Source organism: Hemitrygon akajei, chromosome 6 (assembly GCF_048418815.1).
Source record: "Hemitrygon akajei chromosome 6, sHemAka1.3, whole genome shotgun sequence".
In the NCBI taxonomy this organism is placed as follows: Eukaryota; Metazoa; Chordata; class Chondrichthyes; order Myliobatiformes; family Dasyatidae; genus Hemitrygon; species Hemitrygon akajei.
In genome coordinates, this window is record NC_133129.1 from 74,177,052 (window position 1) to 74,198,623 (window position 21,572).

At 40.8% G+C, this 21,572-nt stretch overlaps 1 protein-coding gene and 1 long non-coding RNA gene across 2 annotated transcripts in view; one reads left to right on the plus strand and one right to left on the minus strand.

Annotated features, from left to right (window-relative positions):
- LOC140729167 (phospholipid-transporting ATPase ABCA1-like) overlaps positions 1–21,572 on the minus strand; it is a 165,281-nt gene that overhangs the window by 86,406 nt on the left and 57,303 nt on the right. Inside the window, exons 6-8 of the mRNA XM_073048637.1 lie at positions 6,913–7,034; positions 4,193–4,384; positions 697–786 (exon numbers count right to left, since the gene is read on the minus strand). Coding sequence (XP_072904738.1) covers positions 697–786; positions 4,193–4,384; positions 6,913–7,034 — 404 coding nt within the window. The remainder of the gene's footprint in view (positions 1–696; positions 787–4,192; positions 4,385–6,912; positions 7,035–21,572) is intronic.
- The window catches only part of LOC140729168 (uncharacterized), a 60,034-nt gene that overhangs the window by 35,994 nt on the left and 2,468 nt on the right, over positions 1–21,572 (plus strand). The gene's annotated exons all lie outside the window — the stretch shown is intronic.

Consider the following 21,572-nt stretch of genomic DNA (forward strand, 5'->3'; position numbering starts at 1 on the left):
CACTGCTCTCAGAAGAGTGAAATCAGGAAGTTTCACAATGAACAATGATGATCTACCCACGATATGTTGCAACTTGCCCTTCCAGTTTAAGCTGACAGAGAAATAACTAAGGCAATGGAGGACCCACGTGGACTGAGTTTCACCAATGTTAATGCAATCTGGGTCTTGGACCTGAAACATTAACTTTCTCTGCCTATCCTACCTGAGCCATTGAGTATTTTCTGGTTCTATTTCAAATGAATTTTAACACGGCCTGAGACCTGCATTGACTTTCCTACTGAGAGACACAGTCGTGGGAAGTGTCATCTAATGGGATATGATTTCTTATGACTGGGTCAAAATCATTGTATGAGGTCGATACCTCAGGTGCCCAGGATTTCTCAGTGACAGACTAAACTGCTTGGCACTACACTGGGAACCAAACAGGGAAAATATCCTCATCTTAATTGTTTTGGAAGTTCACCCAAAAAATAGGGAAAGTATCAAGCATCTACTGAAGGTAAAAATTGTGAAGCCAGCTGACTAACTCTGTCACACATAGATACTTCAGTACAGGACGCAGGAGGCTACATTTGCCTCTGGAACAGTAACACCAAGAGCATAACAAGGACAAGGACTTCCGGAGCAATACTGGTCTCCTGGGTATTATCTGATATCAAATCCCAATGTGCTAATTTAACAAATAGTTCACCGCACCTCTTTAGTGAGAATCATGACGTTTTGAAGCACAGAGTCAATGGCGTTAGACACCTCTATCGTTGCAAGAGGATCAATGGCCATTCCCTTCTGTAAAGAACAGACAAGATAATATTAACAAAACAAATGTGCACAGGCAATGATCACCCTCCTTTAGAGAGAGTGAGCATTTAATTCAGATCATCACAAGAACACAAGTTTATAGGAGCAGGAAAAGGCTACCAGACCCTTCCTGCTTGTCCAAATTTTCAATGTAAGCACGCATCATCTCTGCCAATCCCCTATAGTTCATCAATATTTCAAGTATTTAGTGAGTTTTGAAAAAAAATTCAACCAATTATCTTTCTGACCATTTCCTTGTAACCCTGGGGTTCAGGCCTTCGGCTCCCAGTGATTTTTTCACCTTCAGTCCCATGTGCTTCCCCAATAATTTATCAGAATCAGAATTAATAGCACTGGCACATGTTGTGAAATTTACTGTTATGTGGCAGCAGTACATTGCAATATATAATAATAAAAACTGTAAATTACAGAAAGAAGCATTGATATATATAGCCACAATAGGTCTAAGTCAGAAGCAATCTCACTGGCTCTCCACTCAGTCTTGGACACCTGGACAATAGCAATAGCTACGTCAGCCTGATGTTTGTTGATTCCAGCTCAGTGTTCATACCCTCAGTACTAGTCAACAAGGTCCAAAACTTGGGCCTGTGTATGGCCTTCTGCAACTGGATCCTTGACTTACTCATCGGGAGATCACAGTCAGTGGAAACTGGCAACAACATCTCCTCCTCACTTGCAATCAAAACTGGTACACTTTAAGGATACATGCTTCTACTCTCTCTACACCCATGACTGTGTGGCTAGACATGGCTCAAACACCATCTATAAATTTGCAGATAACACAACTAACGTTGGCAGAATTTCAGATGGCGACGAGGAGATATAAGGGAGCGAGGTAGATCAGCTCGTTGAGTGGTGGGGCAATAACAACCTTTCACTCAACACCAGTAAGAAATTGGTGAGACCAAGGAATTGATTGTGGACTTTAAGAAGGGAAAGGCAAGAGAACACACACCCATCTTCATCCAGAGATCAGCAGTAGAAAGGGTAGGCAGCGTCAAGTTCCAGAGGGTCAACATCTCTGAAAATCCATCTTGGGCCCAACATATTGATGCAATTACAAAGCAGGCATGACATGGCTACATCTCATTAGGAGTTTGAGGAGATATGGTATGTCAACAAAGATTCTTGTGGATTTCTACTGATATAGCGTGGAGAACATTTTATTTGGTTGCATCACAGTCTGGTATGGAGGTGCCACTGCACAGTATTGGAAAAAGGTACAGGAAGTTTCAAACCCAGCAAGCCCTATCATGAGTACTAGCCTCCCCAGCATTAAGGACGTGCGCAAAAGGCGATGCCTCAGAAAGGTGGCATCCATTGTTTAAGAACCAATCTCTGAGGACATGCCTTCTTCTCATTGCTATCATCAAGGAGGTGGTAAAGGAGCCTGAAGACACACACTCAATATTTTAAGATCAGCTTCATCCCCTCCGCCATCAGATTTCTGAACGAACAAAAAACCCATGTACACCAGAACATTGAACAGTACAGCACGGCAACAGGCCCTTTGGCCCACCATATTGTGCTGAACCGCGTAAACTAGTAATCAAATAGCTAATGAAGCAATTTTTTTATACCTACACAATGTCTTTATCCTTCCATTCCCCTCACATCTATGGGCCCATCTAAATGTCTCTTAGAAGTCCATGATGCTGCTGCCTCTGCTACCACTCCACAGCAGTGCATTCCAGGCTCCACCACTCTCTGTGTAAGAAGTTTACCCCTCACATCTCTTTTGAACTTGCCCCCTCTCACCTTAAATTCACGCCCACCACTATTAGACATTTCAATCCTCGGAAAAAGATAGTCTGTCTATTCTATCTATGCCTCTCATAATCTTACAAACCTCTATCACTACTCCACTCAACCTCTGCCACTCGAGGGAAAACAAACCTATGATTGTCCAACTTCTCTTCAGAGCACATAGCCTCTAATCCAGGCAACAACCTTGTAACCATCTTCTGCACCCTCTCCAACACTTTGGCATCCTTCCTATAATGGGGTGATCAGAACGATATGCAATACTCCAGATATGGCCTACACAAGAGTTTTATAAAGCTGCAACATAACTTCCTGACTTTTGAACTCAATGTTCAGATAATAAAGACAAGCATGCCATATGCCTTCTTAACTATCCTATATACACGTGTAGCCACTTTCGGGGAGCTATGAACTTGGATCCAGAGATCCTCTGCTCATTAAATCTGTCAAGAATCTTTCCCTTAACAGTGTACTCTTTAGACTTGACCTGCAAAGATACAACACTTCACATTTGGTCAGGTTAAACTCCACCTACCATTTCTCCACCCATATCTGCAACTGATCTATATCCTACGGTATTCTTTGCCAGTCACCTACGCTAGCCACAACATCAGCAAACATCTTATGATCTGAAAACTAACCCACCAATCTACATTTTCATCCAGGTCATTTATTTATATCACAAACTGCAGAGGTCCCAGTACCGATCCCTGTGGAACACCACTAATCACAGACCTCCAGCTCGAACAAGTCCATTCCATCACTACCCTCTGTCTTCCATGGGCAAGCCAGTTCTGAATCCAAATGGCCATTTACCATGGATCTGATGCATCTTAATCTTCTAAATGAGCCTTCCATGGGGCACCTTGTGAAATCCATGTCGATAACAACCACGGTCTACCTTCATCAATCACCCTCGTCACCTCATCAAAAAATTCAATCAAGTCTGTTAGATTCGACTTGCCCTGCACAAAGCCTGCTCTCCCTAATTAGGCCATATGTTTCCAAATACACAAAAATCTTATCTCTAAGAATTCCCTCCAGTACCGTCCCTACCACCGACTTGAGACTCATGGGTCTAAAGTTCCCAGGATTACCTCACTGCTATATAGCTTCCAGGAATACGAACATGTTTTTTTGCATTCTTCTTGTACTACTCATTTAATTTAATATTTTATTTTTATTTGTAGCGCAGTACAGGCCCATCCGGCCCTTCAATCTGCACCATGCAACAACCCACTGATTAGACCTAGGACAATTTACAGTGACCCGTTAACCTGATAACTGGTAGGCCTTTGGACTGTGGAAGGAAACCCAAGCATCAATTACCATATTTCTTATTGTTATTTATAGATCTTTAAAAAATTTGTATTGCATAATAACACCAAATTTCACAACATACAGTATTCCAGTGATATTAACCCTGATTTTCATTCTGAGAATTACATTTCTGCGAAATTCTTTATTTCTCTTTCTCTCATGGAAAATATTGGCAGGGGTGAATAAGCCCAAAGTATGAAGATTAGGAGAATTCCAATCCCAAACATTTTTCTCAAAAAAAGTCAAGTTATGTTTGGTGTATTGTCTGAGTAATAACTCAGTCACTTACTTTGGTTAACTTTAGGATATCCAGGTTAGAGAAGAATGTTCTTTCGACTTTTCTTAGCTCTTCCTCAGACAGTGTGCAAATGAGAGTTTGAGTGTCTGTGGCTGTAGCGGGATCACCAATGATAACAAAGTCATCCAGTTTTGTGCCATTGCAAAGGTCTTTCAGCTGTAACCCTTGCCCAACTGTAATGACCTGGAACAAGTGACATAATGGTTAAAGATCTCTATGTCAAGAGTGCACAGAAAGCTTGTGCTTTTGCAGCGGCATCATTACCACTGTGCTAAGTGCTCCATGCAATAAAGTTAGTTATGCCAAAGTGTATATTTAGGAACATAAGATTAGCATAGATTTCTGAGCTTGATCCATGTTTCAAATTGTGTCATGACTGATGAGCTGTCCTACCCATCTTGCCTTAATTACAATATTCCGTAACACCCTTGTGAAACAAAAAAGGATTAGTTTTCTGTAGCTGTGAAATTAATAATGTAAAATAATATTTCCAAATCAAAACTGATTGCTCCATAAACATTATCCATAATGTACCGTATATGATCTTGCACAAGCCACCAAGCCCAGTTCATACAAATCTTGTCTAAGTTAAAATTTAAAACATAATGATTATACATATTATGTAGTACAATTTGTTAGTTATCAGGTTAACATGACCTCAAGAGGCCACACTTGATACTATAATGTCACAGCAGAGTGTAACTGCTACCTTAGACTTGAAATTAGATTACAGCCTTAAAGTTATTTAAATAAGATGTCTAAATGACTTGAAGTACAGTAAACCTGTAAATAAGCTAACCAAATAATCATTCCTCATTCATTTCATGAACAGTAATTTATGTTAACTTAAGTTTATGTCAATTTATGTTTGTCATTTTTTGTAATCTACAGTACTGCAGCTTCTGCTGCTGCTGCAAAAAAGCTAATTTTAATGGCATTTACACCCTGGGTATGTATGTCCAGGGCAATAAATATGAAGATGACACTTTTTACAAAGTCATGCAAGTACTAATTTGATTGAATTTAACTCCAAGTTTCACAATTTTTCTGAAATTTAACCCGTATGTTTACTATTTGTTTCTTCCCAGTACTTTCTTGCACGTGTCTCATATAAAATGCACAGTGAATGACTGAATTAGCGTCTAAGTGATCTTTTGTAAAATGGCTGGCTTTATTGGTTCTGACCAACATTTGTAAAGTGTCTGATCCAAGTAGAATTTCTTATTTATCAGTGGACTGTATGTTTGGCTCAGCAGCATAATTGAAGAGAAAATATTATAGAATCAAGTCCCACTCCAGAGATTTTGAGCATTTTACCTCAACTGATAGGATGAGACTAACATCTCTCTCTCTTTGGACTATATGTTTAATCAAGAACTTCAAAGGGATGTAGTGTGCTTTTTCTCTAAAGTTCATCACAATTAGCCGCATTACACAGTTCTATCTCTATTCTACAAGGTTATACCCAGGGATTCATCCCGAGACTCATATCAACTGCTACTGTTAGACCATCAGCTCAGAGACAGACAAACTTTGGTCTGCCTTAAACTCACCTGTCTTACAATGCAACTGAATACTGCTGAGTGGCACACTCTAAGGTGCAAGATTTTATGTCGCAATATGTATTGAAGTGGGAATAGCCAGTGTAAATGATCCACACCAAAAGACCACTAAACTGGTGGGTTTTTTTTCCATCCTTCACATGACTCGAAGTATTCAACACTTTCCAATTGCTACCCATTCCCATCCTTCTACAATAAATTCCTTCAACTGAGTTTGTGTAGGAAGTTGTCAATGCAACATGTCATAGTGCACCTCCAATGTAGAACTTTAAGTTCCGAAGAGGTAATTACTGTATGATAAATGTTCAGAGAGCACACTGAAATTACACAAAATTAACTAATTCAAACTGCCCAGGAGTAAGGGATGGTGACAGCAATGCAAAAGGACCTGCTGGATCCTTTAATGAGGAGCTGAGAATGGAATCGAACATTTTGTAGCTATCAGCAAAAATCTCACTTTTGATCTTATGACAGAAGGAATATGGTGCAACTAAAGACAGTTTGAACTAGAACATTATGATTGTTTAATTTTTCTTTCCATTACATGCAACTCTTTTCTCTTGATGCCCCTGTTGACTGTTTTTTCCCTCAGGGCTCCTTGATATCCTACTCAGTCAAGAAATGCCTTTTAGTATTAAGTAAGGTCACTTATACCTCATGTTTGGGATTATACACTTGGGGACATATTTGGACCAAGGTTGTAATGAGGTCTGGAACCAAGACATGTTGGCAAAACCCAAAGTGGGCATTACTAAGGTGGTATTGGTTAGTAAATAGCACTTAATTACACTGTAGATGGCACGTTCATTCACTTTGTTGATGATTGAGACCAGAACCGATTGGAAGATTTGCTGGACTGTACTTTCATATATTAGATATATCTGGACAATCTTCCATATTGTTGCATGGACACATAATATTAACTACTGCATTAGAAATTTACATGGACAGTTTCATATAAATTTCCAGAAAACCAGATTTGTTACAAGGCAACAAGATGATATTGATAGTATAAATCTTAGCACAGGAACATATAGCAAGAAAAGCTGGAACAACGTAGAACCAGACACAAAGTCTTATGATGGATTACGGACTAAGATTGAATGTTGTTGTCTATATTACTCTACAACTACTGTCATTTTTTTTTACCTTTTCAAAATTTACATCAGCATCCAGAATTTTATCCACTGTCTGATGATCAAACGACATGTTTTGGTACAGAAATTCTGACAGTGTCTCATTTTCAATCAAGAAATCCCGGAGCCTGAGATCTACACACAAAAATAAGATGCAGTCAGTAAGCAAAGAATTTGAGCAGGTTTGACACTGCAATCAAGCGTAGTCTATCAATCAATAAAAATATGGCTGTTCTACACCATCCTCAGCTCTTCTTCTGTGTCAGTTCCCCATTAGCCTCTCCTCTTTATACCAACCATCACCCTTCTCTATCTTTTGTCCTGATTCAGAATTTTCACCTAAAATGTCAACAATTCCTTCATTCCACAGATGTTGCTTGACCTGCTGAGTTCCTCCAGCATATTGTTTGTTCCTTCGTAAGCCTCATTACCTTTATCTTCTTGAGTATTTGTATCTCCATCTTAAACATATCTAATGATCTGCACCACCACCTGCAGGGGCAGAGAATTCCAGAGAGGAGACATTTCTATGTAGCTCAGTTTTAAATATGACCTCCTACTTTGTAACCTTGTTTGTAACTTTCCCACAAGAGGAACTACCTCAGCATCTATTCTGTTAGGACCTTGTATGCTTGAATAAGGTTACCCATCATTCGGCTTATATTGTTGTTTATTGGTTCACTCCTTCACTGTTCCTCAACAAGTAACCTTAGTCTTGATTTATTGTTACCACCTGATGATACCAAGCTTTAGCTTTTGGTTCAGGGTATTTTCAGAATAAATACTTATATTAATAAACTTAGCTTTTCCTTTGCATTTCAGGACACCTAATGCAACATTAAGTATTAATGCTACATTAATTAATTAATTAATTAAGTAATTAAGTATTTTTGTAAGTGTATTACTGTCCTGATGCAGCTAACTTGAAAACAACAAACTCCTCCTAACAATAATGTAATTGGTGGCAGATCATTCCTTCTAGTGATATTTTGTCAGCAGTCAATTCTGGCTAAGGCATTCACAATTCTCTTACTGCATTTCAAAATAGTGTCATGGGATCTTTTACAACCCCTTGAGATAACAGATGGAATCTCGGTTTAAAATAAAAAGTTGGCACATTCTGAAAAAAAAAGCATGCCTAACTTTTCTCCAATGTATCTGAACTGGCAAGTAAAAGCAAAGAAGCAATAAAATTTTGAGAGACTGCCAACTTAAAAGGGAAGTATATGTTCACTGAATACTTCTGTGGGGTTACTTTAGTTCAGTGTCTGTGCTCAACACTTGGACTCAAAACAGAATCTCATTAATATTCATAGTCACAGATGAACCACGTGCACGAGGGAAGCCAAAGACTTGTACAGGCATGTGAACTGACCGATAATAACCTCTCAGCCTGTATATGCTTCAAAAGCTTCTGCACATTTTAACAGGAACTGCACCAACTGTGATGCATCAAACATGTTCAACTTCTGAAACAGGTTTTAACAATAGGGACAGAGGTAGAAAATCAGCCCGAAAAAAAACATAACCGCACTATCATCAAACCAGAGTTAAAATTTGATTAAATTGATATTGAGAAGAAAGGAATGTCACCAAAATCAGCTCTATCCAACATACTGGGTTAATGAAGAACAGAATCTGGTCGGCTGCATTCCAGCTGTATACTTTTTCCATGTGTGTTCATCTTCATTCTCTGATTAGCTCATCAGAATATGACCACACCAAGCATTTGGCAAAGTTTTGCATGTCAGTAATGGGATTGTGGCAGTGTTTCAGGGAGGGGGGAGGTGGGTTGGAACCTCAGAGCGTGCGAGGAGAGTGGGACACTGAGCACAAAATGAAAACACCTTCATGTTGCCAACTGACATTGATAACCTCCAAACAGGAATATGTACATAGTTACTTACTTCTGGCAATGTGGAAGAGCTTTTTATCACTCCTTAAGGAGCAGTTATTTTCATTAGTACAAATTCTAACTCTCCAGTCCATAATGGTCTCAGTCAGGCCTTGGCTCATCGCTCATGTTTAGTTTAGCAACTTACTTCCATTAAGGATCCAATTGGAATGAAGCTAATTTATGAGAAATTGTTCAATCTACAGCACCTCCACTCCAAAACCAAGGTCATTTCAACTTCAGTCATTGAGCTGCAGTGTACATGTGAAGTCTGACAGTGTTTGTACATTTGAAGGTTAAGATCCAAGTCACCATTGACCCATTCACTGAAGCATCTAAGATGAACGGTTCTACATACCACTTGCCCACAAGACAATAGTTCTTCAGCAAAATGGCCCCAATGTACAACACCAGCGTCCAACAAGAAAGTCCACTTTGAAACCTGGAATATCTGGAACACTTCCCATATTTCAGAAGTCATACTTCCATGAAAAGATACATCAAATGATGAAATTCACCATTGTCCACAGAAGGCCAGCTTTGTCTAACTGATGAAAAGAGCACTTGATGATCAAGACCTACAAACTGACACCTAACTCATAGCAAACAGCAGTGATCCTTGCCCTCCTGTTCCAAGGCACAGATGATTTCAGCTATAATACCTTAAAGTGCAGAAGAAAAACCACCAACATTATCTCAGCAAAATACACCACATCTACAGGTGGGAGAAATGAATGAATCCCAGCATCCTCTTTCAGGGCAGAAATCCAATGCTTGGCCTGTGACTCCCAAAACGAGCACTCTGTTCTGAGCTCCTCCACCAAGGAGGAAACTCCAAGGATGCTCTCAAAGCCTCCTTGACAAAGTGTAAATCCACACGCTCCTGACCCTGACTGCTCAAAACCGAGGAGTCTTCAGGATGGCATTGACATCCTGATGTTCCCCTGCTTGCAGCACAAGGAATTTTGCAAAACACTGGAAGGAAAAAAATCATCTCAACATCTACCCAGCCAAGAGCTTCCTGTCTCAATTATAGCACAATGATTATGTCGCACGTTAACCCACAGAAAACAGAACATAACAAAATAACCCTCAAACCTGTCAGACATTTTTGTAAAAAGGAGAAGTCAACACCTTTAGTACCAAGGCATGTAGAAAGAACAAGAGCAGAGGAACTTTGACAATGAGAAGAAATACTCTAAGTGTTGGGTTTATTAGAACGTCTTAAAGGCAAAATGAAAGACAGCAAGGCAGCATATTTAGGAGGATTTCCTCAGAATGAACATCTGTGAGTGATAGAGTGAAGGAAAAGATTGAAAAGATTTGCATTCAGTTTCAAACTGGGTTGTGACATTTCTGATCTAAAGATTCAGGGTGGGAGGAAAGAGCAAGTTGCTTCAACACGACTGCTTCAACCAGTCAGCACTTCCTTTGTGCTGTGTCCGAAGCAGCTTTTGGCAGCAGTTTCAGTCTAGCAGTTCAGCTGACTGAAGGAGCAATACCACAGCGCTGAGCTGCGTGAAAGAGAGAGGAGGTTACTCTCGGTCATTGCTCTCCAACCTACATTTAGCACTATCAGATTACATGCAAGCTTTGTTCTCTGCCTGAGCAATGAGTTTGATAGCCAAATCATTTTAATTGGAAGCCGGACAACCTTTGATGGAAAAACTTAATTTAGCGAAGTGAACTGCAGTAGCCCTACAAAACACTGAAAGTTTTCCCTCACTTTTTACAATCAAAGTGCATTACTGATCACAAGAAAACCACTTAAAGAACTCTTAAATGTCATTTATTTACACTCACAGCTTGTGTGTTATACCTTTAACACAGTGAAAAGTCCCATTCTGCTTCTTTGTAAGAATGCTTGTCTGCCACTCCTGTTCTTGCCGACCTCTATTTTGTTGAGACGTGGGATCCACTCAGGGTTGTGATGGAACCCTCTCCTTCCAACTTTCCAACCCTTTTTCTACTGTATGATAATACTGCTTACTATTTGGTAGGTAGGTGGATAGTTTTGGAGGCAGTACACTCCTTCTGCTAGACCTGTAATACCCTGCACACAGAAGTCTAGATTCACACTATCAACTTGAAAGGTTCTACTCCATTTTGAGGAGACATGAGTCAAGAATTTCCACACAAATTGGTGGGGGCACTGCATTCTCTCAAGGAAGTCTTGAGCTGTTTCCTCTGTCTTCCTGATAGTCTTCTGCCATGCCATGGAAGAGTTTGGAACTGAGCGTCTGTTTTGCAAATTTGGTGTTGCACACAAATAACATGACCTGTTCAAAGGACTGACTGTGTGTACTCAGGAATTCAATGATCTTTCAATGCTGTGACATTGATATTAATATTGAAAGAGGACATTGATATTGATTTGCTAATCTTCCAGTGGATTTGAAGGATTGTGTCAGGGCAGCCTTGGTGTTATCTATCTAGGGCTTTAAGATGACTGCAGTAGGTAGTACATGTCATGAAACATAGGTGGAGCAGGAATCTCTACTGTCTGTTAAATCATCAGCTCATCCTCGGATATACATTGGAATACAGGAGATATGAACATCAGCTGTGCTCACTGCGCCACAGTGTCACTCCAAGAACAGACAAATAATCTCCTGAGCCAATAGTACACTGCCTATGAATGTCAAAATCCTGCATACATATGGTTTACACAGATAAATATGTATATAAGCAACACACACAAAATGCTGGAGGAACTCAGCAGGTTAGGCAGCATCCACGGAAATGAATAAACAGTCGACGTTTCAAGCCGAGGCACTTTATCAGTCCTAAAGGAGGGTCTCGACTGTTCATTCATTTCCATAGATGCTATCTGACCTGCCAAGTTCCTCCAGCATCTTGTGTGTGTTGCTTTGGATTTCTGGCATCTGCAAAGTTTGTCATATTTGTATATGTTATGTATTCTTTGGGGTAAAGAGGGACTTGCTCCCTTTGTAGTTCTCTGGACTAGGAGGTGGAAGGTGAGGCAAATGTGTGATGTAAATAGGGTGGTTAAGAAGCATATAGCATTCCTGTCCTTATTAGTTAAGGCATGGAGTTCAAAAGTCAGCAAGGTATGTGGCAGCTTTATAAAACACCAGTTAGACCACATCTGGAGTATTGCATACAGTTCTGGTCACCACATTACAGGAAGGATATTGAGACTTTGGAGAGGTTGCAGAACAGGTTCACCAGGATGTTGCCGGGATTAGAGGGCATGTACTCTTAAGAGAAGTTGGATGAACTTGGGTTGTTTTCTCTGGAGCAGCGGAGGCTGACGGGAGATCAGATAGAGGTTTATAAGATTATGAGAGACAGAGATAAAGTAGACTGACCAGATCTTTTTTCCAGCGATGAAAATATGTAATAGCAAAAGGCATACATTTAAGGTGAGAGGGGATAAGTTCAAAGGAGACAAATTCAAAGGAGACGCGAGGGGCAAGTTTTTTTTGTGTATATACAGAGAGCGGTGTGTGCCTGGAATGCACTGCTTCAGGTGGTGGTAGAGGCAGAAACATCAAAGACTTTTGAGAAATATTTAGATAGGCATATGAATATAAAGAAAATTGAAAGACATGGACACTGTGCAGGCAGAAGCGATTAGATTAGTTAGCTATTTGATTACTAGTTTAAGTGGTCTGGCACAATATTGTTTCAGTGTTGTACTGTTCTATGCTCTATATTCTATGGTAAATGCAAACATTATGCATATATGCAGAGGCTTTAGAATGCAATTGTAACTGTTGTTCTATAAATAATTTTCCAACAATTATCAGCTGAACAAGCAGCTAAGTTAGATTTAATTTGAAGCTTGAAGTAACAAGGTATTGTGAAATATGTTACCTTCACAGAAATTGAAGGGATCACCCACTCCACGAGTAATTTTTAAACCTACCTAATAGAAAACTCATTTCCCCCTGCCTTTAACATATCTTAATCCACAAGTCTTACTGTCCATTGCTGCAAGACTCTATATTTGATGTTCAAGAAAAGTTGGAAAAATATTTGAAAAGGAACAACTAACAGGGACACGGAGAAAATGAAACCTGGAACTCCTCTGTTGTTTGAAAGGTCGGGCATCCCATGCAATGGGCTGAGAGGCCTCCTATTTCTGTTTGTCCAATGAAACATTAATCAACTCTACAAATTGCCTGTGAACATCAGATGATTTTGTGAACTCGTGTCTTGTAACTTGATGAAAGCACTACCGTCTGTGCCTTTCACAATCTGTGCCTCTCTGAACTTTGTCCGACAATTGTCACTTGATTACAGTGATGACACAATTGCATAGTCTTAAACCAGTCAGTAGTACTTTTTTCAGCATTCAAAGAAAGAACTATTAAAAACCGGGTTTTCTATCCTAAAATAGATTTTCATAGATCCAAACGAAGTGGAAACACATTCTAAGGTTCATCGAGTCCTCACTATCTATTACCATGTATTAACAATAATCACATCTTATTCTTTTCAGATTCCCATCAAATCCAACCCCCCTTCCCCCACCCATCAGATGTTACCACTCTTGTGCATAGTACAGGCAATTTCCACCTATTAAACAACCATCTTTGGCCTATAGAAATAAGCTGAAGACACAAAGGAAACCCACGTGATCACAGGAAGAAAGTACATAGACAATGCTGGATATCAGAACGCAAACACGGGGAAATCTGCAGATGCTGTAAATTCAAGCAACACACACAAAATGCTGGTGGAACACAGCAGGCCAGGCAGTATCTATAGGAAGTCGATATTTCGGGCCAAGACGCCGACTGTACTTCTTCCTATAGATGCTGCCTGGCCCGCTGCGTTCCACCAGCATTTTGTGTGTGTTACTGGATATCAGAATTGAATCTCGGTCAGTGAACTTTGAGGCAGTGGTTCTACTGGTTGCACCACCCATTGATCAATCTTCAAAATGCAATTTCTGTAAAATGGCAAAGGCCTACTTTCCTTTCACTTAACCAGTATTGCATCTCTAGTTGCATGTTCTCAACAGCAATGCATGCAACTTGAGCTCAACTTCTGAATTTTGATTTTGACCTCAACAGAATCATACTTGAGATGGAATATCCATTGCATGTACACCACAGAGGCAGCATGTCTTTCCCATCTTATCATTTTCTGCAAGACTCTGAGTTAGAACTGGTAGAATGTGGGGACAAAATTGAAAAAGTGCTCCAGTGCATGAATCATGGCAGATTAGCAGGCAGACCCAGCAAGAAGTTAAGCAGTATATATGTATTTATTGTTAAAGGTTTGGAGTTTAAAATTAGGGTAGATTTCTTACAGTTGTACGAGGTAATGATGAAGCCACAACTGTGAAGAGTTTTGGTCTCCTCAGTTAAAGAAAGGATACAGTAACAATGGAGGTGGTCTAAAGGAGATTCCCCAGGCTAATTCCTGACACAAGAAGTTTATTCTATCAAGAGAAATTATACAGTTCAGATTGGTATTAACTGGAGCTATCACGAATGAGGACTGACTTAATCAAACACAAAAGATGTTCCCAAGGTAGATGTGGGAGAGTCACAAACAAGAGAATATAACTACAAGATGCCGGTCATTTAAAACAAGTGTGCAAAATTTTCTTCTTTCATAGGGTAGTTATTTCTGGAAGTCTTTGCCCCTGATGATGACGGAGGCTACAACATTAGATACAATGAAGGTGAGGCCAGATAAATAATAGAAAGATGAGATTTGAGTTTAGGCTATGGGGAAATAATACAGCAAAGTTGATGCCGGCATAGATTAGCCATAATCATATTCAATGGCAAGGCAAACTTGAGAGGCTAAGTGGCTCACTCCTGGTTCTGCTTTCATATTGCTCTTGTGCCGTTCTTGTTCTACAAATCTGCATGGATATATCAGTGCCAAAACCCGCCCAAGGTCAATGCCTTTTTCCACAGACATCATTTGGATGCTGGAAAATGTGATCATGGGAGATAGGGTCCTCCTTCCACCCCAGTCAGCCTTTTCCTGAAAATGTGAGTAATTTTAGGTAAGAATGCGATTCTGAGTGCATGCATCAGGTAGCCTGGGGTGGCATATGTTTTAATCCATGATAGTGGTATGTGTGATACATTCAGACAACCAACCCTAATGGGGCAAGATTTTAAATGGCAGATGACTTCCTCTGACTTGGATTTTGGCTTAATGTCACTTTCTCTCAGCACTGTGGCACGGCAGGTATGACATCAGCACCATTTTCCAATTGCTTTTGAGGCTTTGTTTTCACTAATAAAGTTAATTTCTTCAGACTATATACACACTGGCACAAAAAAAAATCTCCTGCTTGCACTACCAAACCAATAGTGGACATTTTCCCATCAACATACATCCTGGACACTATCCCTTGATAGACATATCTGGCTATTTTTTCTTGTCTTTGTTCAAACCTCACAGTGCCAGAGACCAAGATTTGATTCTGACCTCTGGTGTTCTTTCTGTCGAGTTTACACATTTTCCCTTTGTGTCTGTGGGTTTCCCTGCATCCTCGAGGAAATCGGGATCAAGACTGATGGGAATTTTCTGCTGGGTATTCATCTGAACCTGATTATCTGAATTGTCTTTCTGCTGTATAATAAGCAAAATCCTATACCAAAGGATACATCTGGACACAGTTCTCCTTGCGATGAAGGGTTGCCCAGAATGCAGCTTGATTGGGATGTGTCCGTGATTCAGCAGAATGCACAAACATGAGAAACTCGGGAGATGCTGGAGATCCGAGGCAGACCACACAAAATGCCGGAGGAATTCAGCAGGTCGGGCAGCGTCTATGAAAACGAAGAAACAGTTGATGTTTCTGGTCGAGACCGTTCATCGGGACTGATGAAAAGTCCTGAAGAAGGGTCTCGGCCTGAAACGCGACTGTTTATTTATTTCCGTAAATGCTGCCTGACCTGCTGAGTTCCTCCAGTATTCTGTGTGTGTGGCCTTTAGCAGAATGCAGCTGGGTAATTATGTTTGAAAAAAAGGATTTTTATTGCAATGATTATGTTCAGGAGAACAACCTGGGTAATATTGGCAAAGCACTGCTGAGCAACATTTTAAAGTCTAATGCCTCAAAATGTGTGGATTATTCAAAAAGGTAATGTTATGATCTTTATATATTCATAAAGTCCATTTATAGCCTTATAGATTGCATCTGTTTCAAATCCACTGAAGAATTCAGAACTTTTGCTTTGAATAAACAGCTTTTTTGGTAAATATTTCTTCTACCTTTCCTTCTCTATGCAAAAGAGGAAAGGTGCGCATCGAAGGAAAATTGCTAATGTGATAATCTTATTCAAAAGGGATAGGAAACAACTACAGACTGGTTAGCCTAATGCCTATTATTGGGAAAATGTTATTATTATTTATTAAAGAGCTAGTAACAGAAGGTTTAGAAAGTCAAAATTGGAATCAATAGAGTCAGCATGACTTCATGAAGGGGAAATCAAGTCAGACTAACATGACATTTTGGGGAAGTGCAAGTCAAAGTGGTTTGAGGAAAGATGTCTCACATTCACAAATTTCTCATCCCATATTTTTGTGTGGTATAGGTCATTTAGACGCTTATATTTCCATCCTTATCCGAAGAATCCCATTAAACCCATTCCCCACCTAACTTCCTACAGCTCTTTCTCTTACACGTGCCTATCATGTCCCCCGATTCCCCCAACATCCATCCACTGGTACAGTTATGATAATACAATAGCCACTTAACCAACCAATTCGAACATTTCCAGGATGTGAAGGAAACTGCAACACTCAGGGAAACTCGCATGGTCACAAAGAAAATGTGAAAACTCCACAGAGATCACTAAGAGATTACATTTCAAGCTAAGAGCTCAACAAAATATGTTAATGTGGATGGAGAATTCGCTTATTAGGATGAAGTAACAAATGGAAGGGTGTCATTTTGAGCTTGGGGACTTCAGCCCATGGGCAACAGAGGGAGCAGTACTTGAACGACAACTATTTGAAATATACTTTAATGATTCAGAAGAAGGTAGTGAAATGCTAACTGAATGGTGGCACAGCCTAAAGGGGCCAAATGGCCTACTTCTTTGTGCAGGGGATAGTAAGGAGGGGTGTTGGGTAGGAGAGAGAGAAAGCCTTTCCCAACATGTAAGATTTCTCAGTTTTAACATCAGCACCTCTCTTTCATGTTGCAGTATGCTAGAATTAAAGGTTGCCAGTGATGAACACAGTCATTTATAGTGACAGTGAAAAGAAGAAACATACGTATGTATTAAGGGTGTTCTAATTTAAGTCAATCATAGGGACTATTGATCTAGAATGATCCCAGACCTGCAATGGGTGTCTACAGCATTCCCGAAGACGGTAGTGTCACTGAGGATTCTACTAGGGTGATTTTCACCAAGTAAAGGATCGACATGCAGAAGTAAATAAAATCACAGGCAAGACATTCATCCACTTACAGTCTGCCTGGTAACAACCGCGCCAAATGAAAATTTTTAAAAATTCAACCCAATAATCAAAGCTATCGACTAAATATCAAGTCTCCTTCCAATAAAAATAGAACTGGATCCTCTACTTGTGAACTGGACACTCAGTTACAGAGGGCACAGGCAAAGATGATCCACTGCTCCAGACTAAAATAACTCCGGTGCTAAAGTGCAGCCACAGATGTAGTATCGAAGACGTGGCAGCCAATTTGTGCAGAGCAAGCTTCTGCAAACAACAGATTGACAACCACCAAGTAGTAGAGCAGAGGCTCTATTGACTGTGATTTCTGGCTACCTGCCCCTGCACTCCATTGTTCTTTTCAGCCTGTTCCAAGGAAGTCATCATTGGAAGGTGTTTGCCAGCTCATCAGCTCAGCTCTGCATGGTGCATCTTCTCTCCCAGTGTAATTGTCCCACTACACGGATAGAATGGCCTTGCCAGCTGGCGAGGCTCCCTCACCCAACCCGAACCTTGCCCACAGGCTGTTGAAACTGTCACTGAATGCCTTTCAGCAATCAGAAACATTTCAAAATCAGGCAGTATCTGTGAAATTGTCTTAAAAATGCACAGGTACGCATGCATCCTTGCACACTCATGCAAGCCTAGACACTCGCACACACCCATACACTAACACATACCCCTGTATATATATGTGTATATATATATATATATATACACACAAACACACTCATATGCACACTAACACTCTCACATGCATTAACAGATGCCTGGATAGAGTGGATGTGGAGAGAATGTTTCCTATAGCGAGAGTCTAGGACCAGTGGGTGCAGCCTTTAGAAAAGAAGGGCCTGCAGTTAGAACAGAGATGAGGAATTTCTTTAGCTAGAGAGTGGTGAATCCGTGGAAATGATTGTTACAGACGGCTGTGGAAGCCAAGTCATTGGGTATGTTTAAAGTGGAAGTTGATAGGCTCTTACTTAATTAGGACATCAAAGGTTACAGGCAGTAAACAGGGGAATGGGTTTCAGAAGGAAAATAAATCAGCCATGATCAAATGGGGGAGCACCAAATGGCCTAATTCTGCTCCAATGTCTACTGGTCTCACACACACACACACACACACATTCTCTCTCTCACACACACTTTCATAAACACACTGAGTCAAATAAAATCTGATATAAGAATGTGTTCTCGTGAGTTGATTTTCACTGGGGCTGCAGTACTTGCATCATATCTAGTCCAGTGCCAGCTCAGCAGGCAGATGACCCAAGCACAGAATTGGTGCTGTGTCAAGGGGTGTACACAGGGATTAGTAATGCTGACCCTGTCACCAGTGCAATGCCAAGCAGGATTGCTGCCCTGCAGCACACATGGAAGTAGCCCAGCCATGGCATAGTCACCCAGCTGATTAAGCAGATGTTGGTGGGTAATCTGCCTCAGTACCTTTCACCTACATGAACTGGATGTACGTTACGTCCAGGACACAAACAGCAACCCACCCGCTCTTCATTGTAAAGTGCCTTGTCACCTTATGCACCAACCCGAGACAACTAGCTTCAAAGGTTTCAAAGGTACATTTAATGTCAGAGAAATGTATACAATATACATCCTGAAATGCTTTTACTTCACAACCATCCACGAAAACAGAGGCGTGCCCCCAAAGAATGAATGACAGTTAAATGTTAGAACCCCAAAGTCCCCCCCCAGCTTCCCTTCCTCCCACGCGTAAACGGCAGCTAGCAATGAACCCCCCTCCCCCCCACCAACAAAATAAAGCATTGGTAACCATCACCGAGCACTCAAGCATACAGCAAAGCAACGGCAAAAACACAGGCTTGCAGTACTTCAAAGACTACTCGTTCACCTGGTATTCGATATACCACAGGCTCTCTCTCTCTCTCTCCCCCTAATAACGGAGGAAAAGGTGTCTCCATTTCACAGTGAGAGGGGAGACATAACAAACAACTTGCCGGTTTACAATGTTAAAAGTCCATTGTGTCGCTTTTTCCGAGCTCTGTGCCCAAAGATCTCGGATCTCTGGGCACACAGCCATTGACCTTTCAGCTCCCACGACACACCGATCTCCTGCCGGGACACCGACCTTCGATCCGCCTGTCTCCAGAGCCACGAAGTCTCGGACCTCCAAAGGCCAATGAAACTCTTAGGCCGTGCCCTTGGCATGTCGAATACGGCCAAACACCTCAGCTGACAGACCCCATCTCTAACAGTGCAGAATTCTCTCAGTACTGTCATGGATGCTGGCCTGGACTTTGAGGTTCATTATGTAGCATCTTACATCAAAAACAACTGCCTATTGTGCCCTGAGATATTGTGACCGAATGAGGTGCTGCAAATATTTGGTTACCAGAGTAATGACAGAGCCAGCAAGGCCTACTTTTGAATTCAGAACTAAGAGAAGGATTAGGTCTTGCCACCATATTGGCTGACCCTACTTAGCTCCCTGTTTACTGTCCTATTTCCACATTCCTTGATTCTTTTATCATTTTCTGTGCAGCAAATGACATAAATGAAGGCCTAGATGAATGATTAAAACTATATAGGAAACTTTCCTCTTCATCAGGCTCCCTCTTACCACCTTCGACAACAGAGAGGTTATTTATTTAAAAATATAGCATGGAACAGGCCGTCCTGAGCCACATCACCCGGTAACCCCCAACTGTCATGGGACAACTTACAGTGACCTATCAACTGGTATATCCTTGGACTGTGGGAGGAGACCGGAGCAACCTCAGGAAACCCACAGACACATGGGAAGGAACATACAGACTTACTTTCAGGGGACAATGGAACGGAATTCCAAACTCTGACACCCCGAGCTATACCAGTGCCACGCTCACTGCCACACTACCTAGGTGCCCTGCTGAAGTGTGCTTCTGCAGATCATGGCTCTGTGCAGAAACCTACCCAAGATCACACTGTTCATGGGTGATCCTTGACAGCACAAGTCACACAAAAAATTGAGTCAAACTCTTTTGATAATTACCCAAGTAGAGGACAGATAACACAACAAAGATTTAAGTAAGGTCTGTATGTAATTTATGGACATAAATGCAATACATTTGATTCAGAGTGCTATTTTCAGCAATTCCAGATTCACAGGTCTATTCGCAAACCTCATGAACAGAGAAAAGGTCTGCATTCTGCTTGGGCAGTGCACAATGAACTGAAACCCAGCTGCGTCATTACAAGTGCTGAAAAACAAGGGAGTAGCTACGGTGTCAGCACTAAGTCCTGCTGTGAGTTGATAACAGCTGAGTCTGGTATAGTTGATACAGTGCGTGTTCTGGAGAAACGTTTGGCAAGAAAAGAATGAATCATGTGCAGAATGATCAGGAAATTTTGCAAAAGGACAATGTTGCAAAGGGATGGCAGTTCCAAAGCTTTAAGGATCCTCTGTAGGTGTGGATTTTTTTAAATTTCACCCAGACACAACATATCAATTGTGCATAGGTCAGACATCGAATAATTATCTTGGAGTGAATGAAAAGGAATTGGTGGGAATTAATTTCTGATGAATAACCATAAAGGAGCAAAGTCAAAAGTCTACACAGAATCAGGATGAAAAATGGTTTGAAAACAGGAGTACAAAGATAGAGACTTTAGAAAGCAACCAAAGTCCGGATTGCTGTGGTGGACTTTCTGGCATCCAGAAAAGCTATATAAGAATCCTGGGTCCATGACTACATAAAGTGCATTTAAAGTGGCACTGAGACCCTTCAGGTCCTTGTATTGGGAGTGCAACATCACTGGCAAAAGGAGTGCACTACCTCACTCTTCCCATCCGAAACCTCCTAACTTATCTAAGGTAGATTCTGCAGGACCCCATTGGTCTCCTTAAAACAGAGCAGAAGCAAATCCTCTGTGGTCCTGAGGGATTGCTTAAGAAGAAAGCGAAGGACACAGGTTCACAAGTGGCACCAAATACCACTTACAGTTGTACTACCTGAGGGCAGCTTGTTGGGAAGACTGCAGTGACTGGAAAGATCGAAAGATTTACAATTTCATAACTGGCAGAATTTGAAACTGCACATTAATACAATAGTTAACTAATTTTAAAGTTATGGAGTAGTATTAAACAAATGCTTGTGTAGCATGCTTGGACTCTTGATACAGTACGTTGTGGTACCAGGCACTGCAGCTTAATTTTGAATTGCTACCTTCCAAATAAGGATGCTCAGTTGGGAGTTATTTCTTTGCTTGTTTGTTATTTCAAATAGGGAGCAAACTTAATTAACAGCAAGAGCTTTTTTGGGAAAAATCGTAGGGAGTGAAAACGTTAGCTGGGAGGGGTACATGATGGGGTTGGAGACATCACATTCGATCTAGGCTTCAGAAGAACATTCATGCTC